General features: G+C 39.8%; 1 protein-coding gene across 1 annotated transcript in view; it reads right to left on the minus strand.

Moving 5' to 3' along the window:
* Positions 1-19886, minus strand: part of NKAIN3 (sodium/potassium transporting ATPase interacting 3) — a 703104-nt gene that overhangs the window by 281087 nt on the left and 402131 nt on the right. Inside the window, exons 2-3 of the mRNA XM_040432963.1 lie at positions 18491-18628; positions 6652-6732 (exon numbers count right to left, since the gene is read on the minus strand). Of these exons, the coding sequence (XP_040288897.1) occupies positions 6652-6732; positions 18491-18628 (219 nt within the window). The remainder of the gene's footprint in view (positions 1-6651; positions 6733-18490; positions 18629-19886) is intronic.

Here is a 19886-nt window from a genome sequence, read left to right on the forward strand (position 1 = left end):
CCCAGGGGTGCACCTAGCCTTTCTGCTGCCTTAGGCAAAAAACTAAAATTGCCCCCCCCATCCCCCTTCAATACCAATTTCTACCTGGTGCTGCCTGAGGCGATCGCCTCACCTGGCATCATTAGTGGTGCACATTATCTGCTCTCCATGAAGCCTTCTCTTGGTGGTCAGATTGTCTCACACCAGTTATATATTAAGGCACCCCTGTAACCAGCAACTGACAGCCAATGAGGATTGCAACACTACCTGGCAAAGAAAAAGGCACTTCCTCAATTCCTTTTCAGCTGGAAGCCAGGCAGAGTGTATTATCCACAAAATTCAGATTTTGGCAAGGGTACTTTGGGTTTAAGTCTTTATGGGCATTTTATAGTTCCTTTCTAAAGAACATCTGACAACCTCTTTTTATTCGTACTGAAAGTCATTTATAAAAGTGCCGCATAATGACATTCTCATTTAATCATTTCGAAGTATTTTTTCATAACTTGAAGGAACAAAAATCGAACCGAAGACGTAATTAATTGTTCTCCTTTATTGCCTTAAGAGCTTACCTCAATTGGACCAATTGAAAAGCATCAAAGAAAAATGGGCAATGACCAAAGATGTATTAGCTTCTTAGCCACAAATGAGTACTTCAATACATTACTTAATCAATACATGGAAGAGTCTCAATTTAATTCCCTATCTTTGGGAAGTTGCCATATACTAATTGTGAGAATTACACGTCCGCTCGACTTGAGCTTTTGCATGCAGGACTTGAAATGGTGGGATGTCAGTATTGAGAGGTTTCATTAAAGCAGCGCAGAAGGACGTTTTATGAAGATCAATAGGAAGGTTACATAATTTCCAATAATCTGCTTTTGATGTTAAACTATTTATTGCAATTACTCTCTAGGCACAAACGTGTCCTTTCCATAAAATATTTATTCGGGAAAGGGTATGCTGTAACTGCTAGAAAACCGCCCAATTAATACTCCACTTGACCGTCATACTGTGAGGTCACTGGGCAGTGAGTTCAATTCACCTCCAACCCATACTACATACACCTCCGAACACCATACACACTGTTTTCACAAAAATGCATTTAAAAATACTTTAACACTTTACATCTATGTCTGATTTGCCAAATATATTTCGACCACCACCATTAGTCTAATCAGGCTCTGAAACCTGTTATGTAAATATACTGCAGTTAACAGTAACAAAAATTCTAATTTTAAATTGAAAACAGCTACAAAATAATAATAGTACACACCCTCCAATAATGAATACTAATAAAATTAACTCAGAAAGATTCAACAAAATGCAGCTGATGTACAGATATGTCCTTCCTTTTGGCTGGGTGTGTCCTGATATCTGTGTCATGACATGACCAGCTTTTCCAAACAATATGATTTTGTGATATTGTGTCACGAGATTGCTATCCTATCTGTCTGTTAGAAGTGACCACCCGATGGTTATATTGTGAGTTGCAGTCTGTTAAGGGTGTGGATAACATGTTGTGATATTGTATTGAATTGGCTTCATGAGAAGTCGGAATCATTAACCTAATTACAGTTAAAGTAAGAATGGACACATAATTGTAAAGGTTATTTACCAAATTATTGCTTAAAGGAGCTGAACCCGGAAATACCCATATTATCACCCCCGCAGCCCCCCTGATGTTAGCATCGGAGCATTTAATGCTCCGATGCTCTCCTTTGCACTAGGCTGAATCCCACAGGGCAAAGGCATTTTCAGGAGATCCGGTGACGTACCGGGCTCTCCATAGGGCTTCCAGGCGGAGGCTTCAGCCCAGCAGTGAGCCTGGTGACGTCACGGGCACTGATGCGGGGGCTTTAGCACTGCCCTAGTCTGTAAAACAGCTAGCCCATCAAAGCCGGTGATGTCATCGAACACACTGCTGGGTGGAAGCCTTCGCCTAGCAGTGTGTTAGTATAAATAAAAAAGCCCTTGCGAACCAGCGCAGGGCAAGGGAGAGCATCGGAGCATAAAATGCTCCAATGCTAACATCAGTGGGGCCTGCCTAGGTGAAATTCTGGGTATGTTGGGGTTCAACTCTGAACCCGGACAACCCCTTTAAAGGCTATGTACCCCTTTGGAGGCAATTTTTGTTTAAGATTGTATTTAACTCATTTTTGGCTAAAAATCATATTTTCAATTGCCCTTTATTAAAAAATATTGAGCCATTATGTCACAAAGGGTTAACTGTTTTTCTAGCTATGTGACTGGTACTTTCTGCTTCACTTTCTGCCAGTCATCTAATTACCCTTATCTCTAAACTACTATGAGGTCATAAACACTTATTTAAGCCACATTTGTATCAGTAAGATAAGGATTGAGCTATAATGAGTGTTTAGTTAGAATAATTTTTATTGAAATATCATAAGTATACATCTATTCCATCATAAATTATATACATTACATGTGGATTATTCATTACAAGTTATTGTTTGCATAACATTAGAGTTCCCACATTATGATATATTTTATATCATGTCTTGTCGATATATCTATATATTTTATTTTTTTAAAGAAGGTAGAATATAGTTAACCTACCAAAACATTTTAACATTTTGCTGTTGCAAACTTTCTTATGTCATTTTTAACATATAAAGATGTTACATATTGTTACAAATTGTTACAGGATCAAATGACCTGTAATTTTTAACTGTATATAACTGTACATACAACAGTGACTTCAGATTGATGATGAGTGTTTATAAGGTCAGAGAGCAGAGATAATGAGTCTGTGAGCTTTTCAGATGATGGAAAAGACAGAAAATCCACTGCCAGCTAGTAGAGCATGTCAGCTCTGTACACTATTTTTTTTAATAAAGACCAATTGAAAAAAATATTTTTAGCCCAAAATAAGTACGATGCAATAAGCAAAAATTTGACCACTAAGGGGTTAAGTGTCTGCGATCAGCATTATCACCAATCGCGGACATTAGCCCCGGGTGTCTGCTTGTATAACAGCAGAACCCGCCTCGCAAGAAGGTGCCATTTTTAAAGACATGGACAATGGAGGTCCAGAAAGGGTTTAACATGAAAGACTGCACATATCAAGGCACTTTTTTGTCAACAATAGGGAGCATGTGTCCCATTGTCAAGAATGGTGAGGTACCCAGCGGTCATACCTCAGACTTTCATGGTAAATGTATGTACAGTATATGCTATATTACGCCATTCTGATATTAGGGCTGTGTCTGAGGGCCCAAAGTCAAAATGTGGCCCACAGTCAGATACCTTAACGATTTGAAGAAAGATTTATAAAATGAAAAAAATATATATACAAACTGCTAAAAACAAAAATTACTAAATAAAATTATAATATAATTACTGCATTGTGTTAACCCAGCTCAAAGGTTTTTGTAAGGGCCTTATAACCATTGTTGCTTAGGTGGTGAGGATAGGAGGACATTTGGTTCTAGGCACTGAGCTTGGCGAGAGCTGGGAGCTAATATGGCTGACAAAAAATTGCTGAGGACAGCAGATGGGATTTAGGGGGACAGTTTACATTTTTGTCTGCAAGTACATAAGATAAAGATAAATATTATATATTGTAAATGATACATTGTGTTACATATTGTAAAAGTCTCAAATTATCAATCATTTTAAAAATAAGTTGGTTTGAGACTCAGGTTCCTACAAGTCAGGTCCATAAATATTGGGACATCGACACAATTGTAAAATTTTTGGCTCTATACACCTCCACAATGGATTTGAAATGAAACAAGCAAGATGTGCTTTAATTGCAGAGTATCTGGTTTAAATTGAGGGTATTTACATCCAAATCAGGTAAACGGTGTAGGAATTACAACAGTTTGCATATGTGCCTCCCACTTGTTAAGGAAACAAAAGTAATGGGACAATTGGCTTCTCAGCTTTTCCATGGCCAGGTGTGTGTTATTCCCTCATTATCCCAATATAATGAGCAGATAAAAGGTCCAGAGTTCATTTCAAGTGTGTTATTTGCATTTGGAATCTGTTGCAGTCAACTCTCAAGATGAGATCCAAAGAGCTGTCACTATCAGTGAAGCAAGCCATCATTAGGTTGAAAAAACAAAACAAACCCATCAGAGAGATAGCAAAAACATTAAGCGTGGCCAAAACAACAGTTTGGAACATTCTTAAAAAGAAGGAACGCACCGGTGAGCTAAGCAACACCAAAAGACCCTGAAGACCACGGAAAACAACTGTGGTGGATGACCGAATAATTATTTTCCTGGTGAAGAAAACACCCTTCACAACAGTTGGCCAAATCAAGAACACTCTCCAGGAGGTAGGTGTATGTGTGTCAAAGTCAACAATCAAGAGAAGACTTCACCAGAGTGAATACAAAGGGTTCACCACAAGATGTAAACCATTTGTGAGCCTCAAAAACAGGAAGGCCGGATTAGCGTTTGCCAAACGACATCTAAAAAAGCCTTCACAGTTCTGGAACAACATTCTATAGACAGATGAGACCAAGATCAACTGGTACCAGAGTGATGGGAAGAGAAGAGTATGGAGAAGGAAAGGAACTGCTCATGATCCTAAGCATACCACCTCATCAGTGAAGCATGGTGGTGGTAGTGTCATGGCGTGGGCATGTATGGCTGCCAATGGAACTGATGTTCTCTTGTATTTATTGATGATGTGACTTCTGACAAAAGCAGCAGGATGAATTCTGAAGTGTTTCGGGCAATATTATCTGCTCATATTCAGCCAAATGTTTCAGAACTCATTGGATGGCGCTTCACAGTGCAGATGGACAATGACCCAAAGCATACTGCAAAAGCAACCAAAGAGTTTTCTAAGGGAAAGAAGTGGAATGTTATGCAATGGCCAAGTCAATCACCTGACCTGAATCCGATTGAGCATGCATTTCACTTGCTGAAGACAAAACTGAAGGGATAATGCCCCAAGAAAAAGCAGGAACTAAAGACAGTTGCAGTAGAGGCCTGGCAGAGCATCACCAGGGATGAAACCCAGCATCTGGTGATGTCTATGCATTCCATACTTCAGGCTGTAATTGACTGCAAAGGATTTGCAACTAAGTATTAAAAAGTGAAAGATTATTATTGTGTCCCATTACTTTTGGTCCCTTAACAAGTGGGAGGCACATATGCAAACTGTTGTAATTCCTATACCGTTCACCTAATTTGGATGTAAATACCCTCAAATTAAAGCTTACAGTCTGCAGTTAAAGCACATCTTGTTCGTTTCATTTCAACTCCATTTTGGTGGTGTATAGAGCCAAAAATGTTAGAATTGTGTCGATGTCCCAATATTTATGGACCTGACTGTATGAATAAAAGAATGCGTCACCCTTTCTGACACTTGGTTTAAAAAAAATTTGCCAGTTATATAAGGAAACGAGTCTAATCCTTTCCGTAAATTGCTGCCTGCGGTATTGAAAGACACAGGAGATTGCTGACAAGGGACACTGCAAGGATAACCTGACTTTTACAACTTAACCATCTCTTAAATAATTCATGTATATTATTCAGACTTTATGCAGTTTGACAGCAATTGATTTCTCTGAGACCCTGCCGTTCCATGCACAGAAAATACACCATTTCTGAGAAGAATGAACAATCTGTAGTTTGGTCGGAAATTTAGTCAACTTAGGAAAGATACAAGTGACAACAGAAAAATCAGAACTATTTCATGAGACCCAACCTGCTGTTTATGTCATGTAGAGGGAATGGCATCAACGCAATAGTTCTTAGTAGTTTAAAGAGGAGCGGTCACCTTTCCTGACATGTCTGGAGCATCTATTCTTATGAGTCAGTGTTATGCCATTCCTTTATTATTCCTCCTAAAAGGTACAAATGCATTTCTATCAAATTGCAATAAAGTTCCTGATGGGTGTTACCATCAGGGAGTCTGTCCCAGCATAGCCTGAGACTTTCCAATCCAGTCTGCCGCTAGTGTCAGACTGTGTAACACCCATTTGGACCTTCAGTGTAAACTGCCACAAATGTATTTGTCACATCCAGCAGGAATAAAAAAGGAATGCCGCAACATAGAGTCATAAGAACAGATGCGCCAGAATTGATATTACATGGGGAATGCAAGTAGTTACTACAACAGACAAGTCAGGAGAGGTTACAAGGCCTTTGTAAGGGGTTCTCACCAGTCAACGTACAATATACTATCCTTATCTTCTAATTGTTTTATCTGAATAGTAAAAAATAAAATCGCATTTAAAAAACAACCTGTTACATATTTGCACCTAAGAAACTCTAAAGCCTGTCTCCAAAAAGTCACACATCCCCGTCAGCTGTGTTCAGCTCTGTGGCATAGCTTCCATTTAGGATAGAATCCACAACACTGTTCCAAATCCGTTGTACGACACTGTCACTACCTGATGGATGGGGGTCTGACACCCTGCCGTAGCACCAGAAGTCAGCGCCATCCATTGTGCCGTTGATGGAGCTGGTTACGGCAGCACTGCTCCCATTCACACTGTATCCCGAGGACAGCCATCACTTGTAAAGGGTTGGACAACCCCTTTAAGGTTATATCATATATGATGGCTATATGATGACAGATGCCCTTTTTTTAAACATGTTCTTATGTTTTCAATACTTTTTATGATCAAGAACTCTCCTTGCGGAACAAAAAATGTACTTCTCATTTTCTATAATAGTTTCTGTGGCTTACCTTAGAGAGTCCTCCTACTTCCAAATAGAAGCAGATGACAAATACATTCCACGCCACCCAAAATGCTGTCCAGACTGTGTACTGTGGAGCAAAAAGGAAAGTTGTGGGTTTTCTTAATACAAACTACAAGTCATTATAAATAACATTGAGAAAAAACCCCGGCACTCGAATTCTCATAATTGAGCTTACTTTATTAGTATTTCCAGCAATCACACAAGCAGAGCAGTGTGTGGCAGGGAAAGTCTAGAGCTCCTCCTGCCACACATTGCTTGGCTGTGACCAAAGTCCGGGAAGGACCGAATCACTGGCATCAGCCTCCATGTGTGATTTGCTGGAAATATTAACAAACTAAGCTCAATTATTGTTGGAGAATTTCAATGCCGTGACCACTTTCTCTATGTGGACACGAATGTATTCCTTCTTACCACTGAGCACCTCCCTAGATAATACCAAATGATGATGCTATTATGGTTTGAATAAAAGTCTCTTCATATCGTCGAGAAAATGAGTGCCTGTCCTTCTTCGCTATATACTAGTGGGATGCCTTCCCTGGACACGTGCACCACATGAAAACCGCAGTGCTAACCCATCGTCTTTGATAAATAATACCAGATTGCCGCCCATTATTATACAATCATTATACAGTAAATAACATTGTTCTCTATTTGATGACCACTTGGACTGCATGTATGGGTGACATCACTGCTAATCACTGTGCTGAGATGTAATTTCATCCTTTTGGGACTAAAATAGCCTCTTGTGGCTGTATATAGGTCAACATGAGCTGCACAGTGTGAACTATGTGCAGTTCTCCCCCTTCCTTCCCAAGCCCAGCATTCCAATTTTCAGATATAGGCCTCGTCAGGCGGAGGGATCTCATAGACATGTGCATTCGTTTTTTGCTACCAAATATACCAGACATCCCGATGGAAACCCAGATGGACCACATTACTATAAATGAGATCACAACCTACCAGGTGCAGCTGAAGAAAGCAAAGACTATGCATGAAATGGTTTCATAGAAGACACCTTTTCATATAAAACAGAGCACATTCATTCCATATTATTTAAAATAAAATATTCTACTATTCTAATATTCCTACTAAATTAACAATTGCTAATGCGATTTTCCCTTGTGCTTAAAGGCTATGTAACCTTTGGTAGCATTTTTTATATTATTATTATTGCATTGTACTAATTTTGAACCAAAATAATTTTTTCAATTGGTCTTTATTAAAAATATTGAGCAGTTTTCCCTGCACAGCTTTGAGTTTATCTAGTAGCTTGTTCTCAATTTTTTTTATATTCCGACAGCCAGCTCACCTGACGGCTCCTTATCTCTGCTCTCTGACCTTATAAACACTCATTAAAGCTCAATCCTTATCTTACTGATAAGAATGTGGCTTAAATAAGTGTTTGTGTGTGTATTAAGTAGTTTACAGATATCAAAGTGAAAGTACTATTCATACAGCAAGAAAAACAGTTAACCCTTTGTGACAGAACGGCTCAGTATTTTTTTTTTTATAAACACCAATTGAAAAGATGATTTTTAGCCCAAAATGAGAAAAATACAATTATTAAAAAAATAGCGCCATAAATGTACATAGTCTTTAATGTAGATATGATTTGATGATTAGAGTTATTATGACATTAGTACGTTCCGGCAAGTTCTCAACTAATATTTCTGTTTAACTCTTTAAAGACCAGCTACTTTTTTTTTACATTTTTTATTATTTTTATTTTTTACAGCATTAGTGTTTTTAAATGCTAGGTAAAAATGATTCAAGTTTGTATTTCATGCTTATTTTTGCTTTCAGGTTGTGAGATTACAGTTTTGCTGTGTCAAAATAGCTGGGGGAAAAAACTTCATAATTTTTTTTTTTATGACACGCATGACATACATTCGAGCTGTGTGTGCAATTTTATACTCTGCATTTTGATATATGCCATGTGATGTCAAGGATATGGGTATGGTTAGTTGTCATCTTCTCTGTTATATAGCCATACCATTTCTATCTTGTTTTTCACATTTCATGTTTTATAAAATGTAACTACCAAAGCATCAAATCAAAAAGATTTTTGGGGACATTTTAATTAGATATATACATGCAAATTTCTATATAACAGTATACCTATGAAGCTGAAGAACCCATAGCAGTGCCGGTTACAGGCAGAATTCTATATTGCGATTTGTCAAAGTCGTTCAACTACTGAAGGTAATATTCACTTTTGTCAAAGGATCGTACAGAGAGAATATCATAAAATCCCTTAAAGGGGTTGTGTCACTTCAGCAAATGGCATTTATAATGTAGAGAACGTTAATACAAGCCACCTACTAATGTATTGTGATTGTCCATATTGCTTCTTTTGCTGGCTGGATTTATTTTTCCATCACATTATGCATTGCTTGTTTCCATGGTTACGACCACTCTGCAATCCATCAGCGGTGGCCGTGCTTGCACATTATAGGAAAAAGTGCTGGCCTCTCTGGTGACCGGGGCCATGGAAGGTCACATAGGCTGGTGTTTTTCTTCTATAATGTGCAAGCACGACCACTGCTGCTGGACTGCAGAGTGGTCGTAACCTTGGAAACGAACATTGTATAATGTGATGAAAATATGAATCCAGCCAGCAAATGAAGCAATATGGATAATCACAATACATTAGTAAGTGCCTTGTATTAACTTCCTCTACATAATAAATGCTATTTGCTGAAGTCACACAACCTCTTTAAGTATCCTAAGGCTTTACTCAAATTACATTAGCAGTACATGTTAAGTGTAGGAACAGCCAATACACAGTGCTTGGAGCTTTCTGCTACCAACTCCATTAACTCTGTTGCTTAAAGGGGTTGTCCCACAAAAAATGTTCTTCAGTTTTCAAACCAGCACCTGGATCTGAATACTTTTGTAATTGCATGTAATTAAACATTTTGTATAGTCACTGAGTTATTCAATAAAATGTATCTGTATAGCGCCACCTGTTGTTTGTTTTTTCTTATTTCTTTCTCCGACTCACTGAGAAGGCCGCACATGCTCAGTTTCATCCTTTAACTGCTTCTTGAGCTGTGATAGGGAGAAATTAGACACGCCCCCTTAGCTGCAGCAGAAAAGACACTCCCCTTGAGCTGTCAGCTGGATATAAATCTAGCAGAGCAATGAATGGGGAGATCTCTGGATCCATGTGAGGCACAGAGCTGGTTCTAGAATTGGTAGAATGGTATTGTCATGTATTATATGATGTTTGATTTTCTTTTTTTTACATTAATCGTGGCATAATAACTTTAATGGAACCAGAGACTGCAGCAAACAGCTGATTGTTGGGGGTGCTGACTGTTGGACCCCCAGTGACCAGATATTAATGACCTATTCTGAGGATAGGTCATCAATATCTGGAACCTGAAAAAACCCTTTAACCGCCTCCGGACCGCCTAACGCAGGATTGCGTTCCGGAGGCGGTCGATTCATTCCTCCTAGACGCGCCGGTGCGTCATCTCGCGAGACGCGAGATTTCCTGTGAACGCGCGCACGCAACTGCAGGTAAACGAGCTGATCTACAGCCTGCCAGCGGCGATCGTTCGCTGGCAGGCTGTAGATCCAATTTTTTTAACCCCTGAAAGGTATATTAGATGCTGTTTTGTTACCAGCGTCTAATATACCTGCTACCTTGTCCTCTGGTGGTCGCTTTTGCTTGGATCGACCACCAGAGGACACAGGCAGTTCTGTAAAGTAGCACCAAACACCACTACACTACACCCCCCTGTCACTTATTAACCCCTTATTAACCCCTGATCACCCCATATTAGACTCCCTGATCACCCCCTGTCATTGATCACCCTCCTGTCATTGATCACCCCCCTGTTAGGCTCCATTCAGACGTCCGTATGTTTTTTTGCGGATCCACGGATCGGATCCGCGGATCCGCAAAACACATACGGACGTCTGAATGGAGCCTTACAGGGGGTGATCAATGACAGGGGGGTGATCACCCCATATAGACTCCCTGATCACCCCCTGTCATTGATCACCCCCCTGTAAGGCTCCATTCAGATGTCCATATGTGTTTTGCGGATCCGCAAAACACATTCGGACGTCTGAATGGAGCCTTACAGGGGGGTGATCAATGACAGGGGGGTGATCACCCCATATAGACTCCCTGATCACCCCCTGTCATTGATCACCCCCCTGTAAGGCTCCAGTTAGACGTCCGTATGTGTTTTATGGATCCGCCTATAGAACATGTCCTATTCTTGTCCGCAATTGCGGACAAGAAAAGGCATTTTCTATATAGTTCTGGCAATGTGTGGATCCACAAAATGCGGAAAGCACATTGCCGGTGTCCGTGTTTTGCGGATCCGCGGTGTCCGTGTTTTGCAGATCCGCGGATCCGCAAAACACGGACACCGGCAATGTGCTTTCCGCATTTTGCGGATCCGCACATTGCCAGAACTATATAGAAATTGCCTTTTCTTGTCCGCAATTGCGGACAAGAATAGGACATGTTCTATAGGCTTTACAAAAAACGCAGTGTTCGCCCGATCAGGCCTGATCTTGTGCGCACACTTGCGTTCAGTCCTGCCCACCACAGTGACAGAATTTTTTTTTTTCTGATCACTGCAAAAACACAGTAAAATCGCTGCGGCGCTATAAAAATATCACTTTTGAGGGGCATGGCGAGTTCATAGAAGATTTTTTTTTCGTCACAAGTTAGCGGAAATAGATTTTTTTTTTATTGTTTTTTCTTACAAAGTCTCATATTCCACTAACTTGTGACAAAAAATAAAATCTCACATGAACTCACCATACCCCTCACGGAATCCAAATGCGTAAAAATTTGTTGATATTTATATTCCAGACTTCTTCTCATGCTTTAGGGCCCCTAAAATGCCAGGCCAGTATAAATACCCCACATGTGACCCCATTTTGGAAAGAAGACACCCCAAGGTATTTCGTGAGGGGCATGGCGAGTTCATGTAAAATGTATTTTTTTGTCACAAGTTAGTGGAATATGAGACTTTGTAAGAGAAAATAAAAATAAATAAATACATTTTAAAAAAAAACATTTTCCGCTAACTTGTGCCAAAAAAATAAATATTCTAGGAACTCGCCATGCCCCTCACGGAATACCTTGGGGTGTCTTCTTTCCAAAATTGGGTCATTTGTGGGGTATTTATACTGCCCTGGTATTTTAGGGGACCTAAAGCGTGAGAAGTAGTTTGAAATCCAAATGCGTAAAAAATGCCCTGTGAAATCGTAAAGATTCTCATTGGAATTTGGGCCCCTTTGCGCACCTAGGCTGCAAAAAAGTGTCACACATGTGGTATCGCCGTACTCAGGATAAGTAGGGCAATGTGTTTTGGGGTGTATTTTTACATATACCCATGCTGGGTGAGAGAAATATCTCTGTAAATGACAACTTTTTTTTATACAAAGTTGTCAATTTACAGAGATATTCCTCTCACCCAGCATGGGTATATGTAAAAATACACCCCAAAACACATTGCCCTACTTCTCCTGAGTACAGCGATACCACATGTGTCACACTCTTTTGCAGCCTAGGTGCGTAAAGGGGCCGAAAGTCCAACGAGTACCTTTGGGCTTTACAGAATTGCTCACAATTTAGCCCCGCCCAAAATGCCAGAACAGTAAACACACCCCACAAATGACCCCATTTCGGAAAGTAGACACCCCAAAGTATTCGCTGAGGGGCATATTGAGTCCATGAGAGAGAGGCCAAGCAAGTTATAAGAACTTCTAAAGCGCAGGCAGAAGAAAAACTAGCTCAGTCTATGAAAAAAGGTGATAAAACATTCTTCAGATATATAAATGAAAAAAGGAAATTAAAACAAGGAATAACTAAATTAAAAACAAAGGACGGAAGGTATGTAGAAGAGAATAAAGGGCTAGCCGACTGCCTTAATGAATACTTCTGTTCAGTTTTTACAAAAGAAAAAGGAGAAGGACCTCCACTAGAAAGAATGACTAATAAATCGTTTGATGCATGTATCTTTACAGAGGAAGATGTTCTAAGTTTGCTGTCTAAGGTGAAGACAAATAAGTCACAGGGGCCTGATGAGATACACCCAAAATTATTAAAAGAGCTTAGTGGTGAGCTGGCAAAACCGTTAACAGATTTATTTAACCAATCATTAGTAACAGGAGTCGTCACGGAAGATTGGAAATTGGCAAATGTCGTGCCCATTCACAAGAAAGGTAGTAGGGAGGAATCGAGCAACTATAGACCAGTCAGTCTGACATCAATAGTAGGCAAATTAATGGAAACCCTATTAAAGGATAGGATTGTGGAACATCTAAAATCCCATGGATTGCAAGATGAAAAACAACATGGGTTTACTTCAGGGAGATCATGTCAAACAAATCTTATAGATTTTTTTGACTGGGTGAATAAAATAATAGACGGTGAAGGTGCAGTAGACATCGCATATCTAGATTTTAGTAAGGCTTTTGACACTGTCCCACATAGAAGACTTATCAATAAACTGCAGTCATTGAGCATGGACTCCCATATTGTTGAGTGGATTAGGCAGTGGCTGAGTGACAGACAACAGAGGGTTGTAGTCAATGGAGAACATTCAAAACAAGGTCATGTTACCAGTGGGGTTCCACAGGGATCTGTACTGGGACCGATTTTGTTTAATATCTTCATAAGTGATATTGCAAAAGGCCTCGATGGTAAGGTTTGTCTTTTTGCTGATGACACAAAGATAGGTAACAGGGTTGATGTTCCTGGAGGGAAACGCCAAATGGAAAAGGATTTAGGAAAACTAGAAGAATGGTCAGAACTCTGGAAACTGAAATTTAATGTGGATAAGTGCAAGATAATGCACCTGGGGCGTAAAAACCCAAGGGCAGAATATAGAATATTTGACACAGTCCTGACCTCAGTATCTGAGGAAAGGGATTTAGGAGTAATTATTTCAGAAGACTTAAAGGTGGGAAGACAATGTAATAGAGCAGCACGAAATGCCAGCAGAATGCTTGGATGTATAGGGAGAGGTATAAGCAGTAGAAAGAGTGAAGTGCTTATGCCGCTGTACAGAACACTGGTGAGACCTCACTTGGAGTATTGTGCGCAGTACTGGAGGCCATATCTCCAGAAGGATATAGATACTCTAGAGAGAGTTCAGAGAAGAGCTACTAAACTAGTACATGGATTGCAGGATAAAACTTACCAGGAAAGGTTAAAGGGCCTTAATATGTATAGCTTGGAAGAAAGAAGAGACAGAGGGGATATGATAGAAACTTTTAAATACATAAAGGGAATCAACTCTGTAAAGGAGGAGAGCATATTTAAAAGAAGAAAAACTACCACAAGAGGACACAGTTTTAAATTAGAGGGGCAAAGGTTTAAAAGTAATATAAGGAAGTATTACTTTACTGAGAGAGTAGTGGATGCATGGAATAGCCTTCCTGCAGAAGTGGTAGCTGCAAATACAGTGAAGGGGTTTAAGCATGCATGGGATAGGCATAAGGCCATCCTTCATATAAGATAGGGCCGGGGGCTATCCATAGTATTCAGTATATTGGGCAGACTAGATGGGCCAAATGGTTATTATCTGCCGACACATTCTATGTTTCTATGTTTCTATGTTTCTATGAAAGATTTAACTTTTTGTCACAAGTTAGCGGAACGGGAGACTTTGTGAGAAAAAAAAAAAAAAAATCAATTTCCGCTAACTTGTGCCAAAAAAAAAAAAACTTCTATGAACTCGCCATGCCCCTCATGGAATACCTTGGGGTGTCTTCTTTCCAAAATGGGGTCAGTTGTGGGGTATTTATACTGCCCTGGCATTTTAGGGGCCCTAAAGCGTGAGAAGAAGTCTGGATTCCAAATGCCTAAAAATGCCCTCCTAAAATTTACTCATTGGAATTTGGGCCCCTTTGCGCACCTAGGCTGCAAAAAAGTGTCACACATGTGGTATCGCCATACTCAGGAGAAGTTGGGCAATGTGTTTTGGGGTTTATTTTTACATATACCCATACTGGGTGAGAGGAATGTCTCTCTAAAATGACAACTTTGTATAAGAAAATGGGAAAAGTTGACTTTTACAGAGATATTTCTCTCACCCAGCATGGGTATATGTAAAAAATACACCCCAAAACACATTGCCCTACTTCTCCTGAGTATGGCGATACCACATGTGTGACACTTTTTTGCAGCCTAGGTGCGCAAAGGGGCCCAAATTCCAAAAAGTATCTTTACGATTTCACAGGGCATTTTTTACCCATTTAGATTCCAGACTTCTTCTCACGCTTTAGGGCCCCTAAAATGCCAGGGCAGTATAAATACCCCACAAGTGACCCCATTTTGGAAAGAAGACACCCCAAAGTATTCCATGAGGGGTATGGTGAGTTCATGTAAAATTTTATTTTTTGTCACAAGTTAGTGGAATATGAGACTTTGTAAGAAAAAAAAATAATCATCATTTTCCGCTAACTTGTGCCAAAAGAAATATAATTTTAGGAACTCGCCATACCCCTCACGGAATACCTTGGGGTGTCTTCTTTCCAAAATGGGGTCACTTGTGGGGTATTTATACTGCCCTGGCATTTTAGGGGCCCTAAAGTGTGAGAAGTAGTTTGGAATCTAAATGCGTAGAAAATGCCCTGTGAAATCCTGAAGGTGCTCTTTAGAATTTGGGCCCCTTTGCACACCTAGGCTGCAAAAAAGTGTCACACATGTGATATCGCCGTACTCAGGAGAAGTTGGGCAATGTGTTTTGGGGTGTCTTTTTACATATACCCATGCTGGGTGAGAGAAATATCTCTCTAAAATAACAACTTTGTATAAGAAAATGGGAAAAGTTGACTTTTAGAGAGATATTTCTCTCACCCAGCATGGGTATATGTAAAAATACACCCCAAAACACATTGCCCTACTTCTTCTGAGTACAGCGATACCACATGTGTGACACTTTTTTGCAGCCTAGGTGCCCAAAGGGGCCCAAATTCTAAAGAGCACCTTTAGGATTTCACAGGGCATTTTTTAGGCATTTTGATTCCAGACTTCTTCTCACGCTTTAGGTCCCCTAAAATGCCAGGGAAGTATAACTACCCCACAAGTGACTCCATTTTGGAAAGAAGACACTCCAAGGTATTTCGTGATGGGCATAGTGAGTTCATGGAAGTTTTTATTTTTTGTCACAAGTTAGTGGAATATGAGACTTTGTAAGAAAAAAAAGAAAAAAATCATCATTTTCCGCTAACTTGTGACAAAAAATCAAAACTTCTATGAACTCACTATGCCCATCATCGAATACCTTAGGGTGTCTACTTTCCGAAATGGGGTCATTTGTGGGGTGTTTTTTTTTTACTGTCTGGGCATTGTAGAACCTCAGGAAACATGACAGGTGCTCAGAAAGTCAGAGCTGCTTCAAAATGCGGAAATTCACATTTTTGTACCATAGTTTGTAAACGCTATAACTTTTGCGCAAACCAATAAATATACATTTATTGCATTTTTTTTAATCAAAGACATGTAGAACAATAAATTTAGAGAAAAATTTATATAGAAATGTAGTTTTTAAAAAAAAACTACAGCAGAAAGTGAAAAATGTCATTTTTTTGCAAAAAGTTTGGTCAATTTTGATTAATAGCAAAAAAAGTTAAAATGTCAGCAGCAATGAAATACTACCAAATGAAAGCTCTATTAGTGAGAAGAAAAGGAGGTAAAATTCATTTGGGTGGTAAGTTGTATGACCGCGCAATAAACCGTGAAAGTAGTGTAGTGCAGAATTGTAAAAAGTGGTCTGGTCATTAAGGGGGTTTAAGCTAGGGGAGATTGAGGTGGTTAAAAACCCTTTGAAGACCATAAGATTACTGTCATCAATATAAAAATAATTATATTTTTTTCTATTTAAGAATGTATTTGAACAATAAATAAAACCATTTCCACAGTTGTGTCATTTTTGGGGGAGAAGTTATGACACGGGACAAATGTGAATATTTAGGTTACTTTTAATGGAAGGCCAAAAGAAGCTCCATTTTTTTTTTTACAGCAACTGAAGTTCGTACACTTCAGTTGCTGTAACTAAGCCATTTCATGAAATAACTGGCAAAAAGCTAGAACCATTTGTTGATAAGAACTATTTTGACAAAAAAAAAAAAAAAATATTTTAAGTTCTTAATCAGACGATACAGGTAATTAAAAACATGAGACAAATACGTCCCTTGGTCCTCAAAGGGTTAATTAAAGGCTGTAACACTTAACAAATGCTCTGATATCTTACTTAAAGGGGTTATCTCATGATTAAATTAAAAAAATTAAAATCAAATATCCTACAGAGCTCCCACCATTCATTGCCCCAAATGCTCTGCTACATTTATTTCAGGCTGGCAGCTCATGTGGCGTGTCCTTTCTCGGGGGTTGTGTCCTTGCTGCTGAACCTCACTCACTGTTACTGTCACAGCTTCTAACAGTAGATCCAGCTGGTGGCAGTTAAAGGATGGAAATGAAAAGGTGTGATCACCTCACTGATATTGAGATAGATGGAGAAATATGTTCCCGCATTGCTGAGAAAAATAGTGTTTTAATATATGCAAATGAGCCTGTAGGAGCAATGGGGCGTTGCTGTTACACCTAGAGGCTCTGCACTCTTTGCAACTGCTACGCCCTCTCCACTTTGACAGGACCAAGCAGTGAAAATGTCATCAGGCCTGGTCCTGTCAATCACAGTACAGAGGATGCAGAAGTTGCAGAGAGAAGCCTCTAGGTGTAATGGAAACCCCCACATTGCTCCTAGAGGCTCATTAGCTGTACTCATTTGCAATGCTTGCAATGCAGGCACATATGAACATGGATGGACAAATGAGACGCGCATTTTCCCTCCTCTTAAATTCCAGGTGTATTCCCTCTCACCACGTCGAGAGAAGACCGGGGTCCACAGACGCCCTTTCCTTTACAACGTCCTGTAGAACAGCAAAGTGCGCTAATAGCGAAGTACCGCTACTCAGTTCTTATTGGAATGCGCTATTATACTCACAAGCGCAAGCAGGTTAAGGCGCATCAAGTGAAGTCAAGTCTCCTTTTCCCTTTGTATCAACTCATATGATATATAATCCTAGGGAAAGGGTTGGTTCCATAGTGAAATACCATCAATGAATGTATAAAAAGCAGTTTATTATACTAACAAGCGTCTTTTTAAAACATGCATATAATAAAAAATATTCTGCGTCCTCAAACAGCCCAATATAGTATAATAATTTGTATTATAGTATTATAGTATAATAAACTACTTTTTATACATTCATTGATGGTATTTCACTATGGAAGCAACCCTTTCCCTAGGATTATATATTGTATGAGTTGATACAAAGGGAAAAGGAGACTTGACTTCACCTGATGCGCCTTAACCTGCTTGCGCTTGTGAGTATAATAGCGCATACCTGGAATTTAAGAGGAGGGAAAACGCACGGTCTCATTTGTCCATTTATGCTCCATGTGAACTGAATGAACCCACATCACATTGGAGACTCGCTGCACATTCCAACTATTTACGGACTGGAAGTATTTTATTGTTTTACATATGAACATGGGACCAACACGGATGTCTTCAGCTGCCAAGCGCACATGTAACAGGTCAGCCAGTGTCATAGGTAAAAATCTGATGACAGAAACCCTTTAAGACCCCTAGCAATGTCCTAAATTAAGGGATCCTGGGACAAAATAAATAAAATCCATTAAACTTTATATCTCCTTTTATATTTCAGTATATTTGACATATAAAAATAATAATTTTATTTCATATAATCATATTACTCTTTTCTAACATGTTTTCTTTTAGAATGTAATATAGTAAAAAAAAATGTCTGAAACTTACCGCCACTATGTACCGCGGTCTGTACTGTATAGTGCCAAATAATCCCAATATAACAACTATTATATGAAGAAAATTTGCCAGGATTGGGGCCCACTGGTATCCAAGAAAGTCAAATATTTGTCTTTCCAATGCTGCCAACTGTAAGGAAACAGAAATAAATTAATCCTGAATATTGTGACATACTATCATGTAAAATAATGAAAAGAATAGTAAATGATTGGCTGCTGTATACAAAGCACAGTAAATGACATTTTGTTTTCACCACCACTCTCTGGCTAAATCCGACACAGGGAGACAGATGACAATCTATAAAAACACACACACATCCTAAAGTAAAATGTCCGCATAATAAAATTTCCACAACAGAACTCATTCATGATTAAGCATTTTATTTGTTAGAAAGCTCCACTGAACATTAGCACATGATCTAATCACAAATGGCAAATTTACCCCAAGACAAGAGAATTCCTTTTACTTGGCAATGATGCCTGCCTGGTCATAGGCTTGGTAGTGTTGCCAGCAACTGGGGCCGACTGTTGCTTCAAGATCGCCTAATTACTAACTTTGCTGGGCAGTTGCTATGCAACTGCCTTGCATCTAATCTGGGTTTGGTTATCATCTAACCTTGCCTGTGTAAGACACTCTCCTGTTTCGCGGTCCACTGGGGCCCCCAGGAATTCTCGTGGGGCTCGGCCTGTGGGGGACCCCATTGGAGTAGCGGAACAGGTCACGCATGTGCCTGCGAAATTTTCGGTTCCGACTCCTTTGCGGGCGGACGCGGTTCCGGCGTCCGTGCCGACGCGATCACGTATCCATGCTGAGCCGCTTGAGCGTCTGTGTGCATGCTTGAGAGGAGGTTCACAAAGGGTTACGTAGCCGAACATACGCGCAGCTTATTTGCTATGCCGGCCACTGACGGGGAATATACCTGTACATAAACTCTAGTAGATTAGAGGGCAGGCATGGGTTAAGTGATCAATGACCAGCCAAGGTCAGGGACTAGGATAATCATGAGGAATAGACACATGGCACTCTGTGATTGGCTAGCAGGTGTTTAAGAGGTGATCTCCCTGGCTGGTCAGTGCCCACTGTTGTTTTGACAACCCGGGTGTATGTTGCTGTTCACATTCTTCCAGACTTACCTGTGCATGACCTCTGACTTCCTCAATCCATCTCTAGAGACTGCCTGTGGGAAACTTCTATGCGGAACAGTTTCTCTCGTGTTGGACCTCGGATCGGACCCTGGCAATGTCTCGTCCCTAGGTACTACGTTACACGGACTATTTCTGTGCATATGAACTTTGGCCTGGTCTGGCCGTCCCTTGTGAGTTTTCCTGCACAAGTTATTATTTGGATTGATTACCTGCATATGATTTCTGGTCTGGACTGTACTGCG

Source organism: Bufo bufo, chromosome 5 (genome assembly GCF_905171765.1).
Source record: "Bufo bufo chromosome 5, aBufBuf1.1, whole genome shotgun sequence".
NCBI lineage: Eukaryota > Metazoa > Chordata > Amphibia > Anura > Bufonidae > Bufo > Bufo bufo.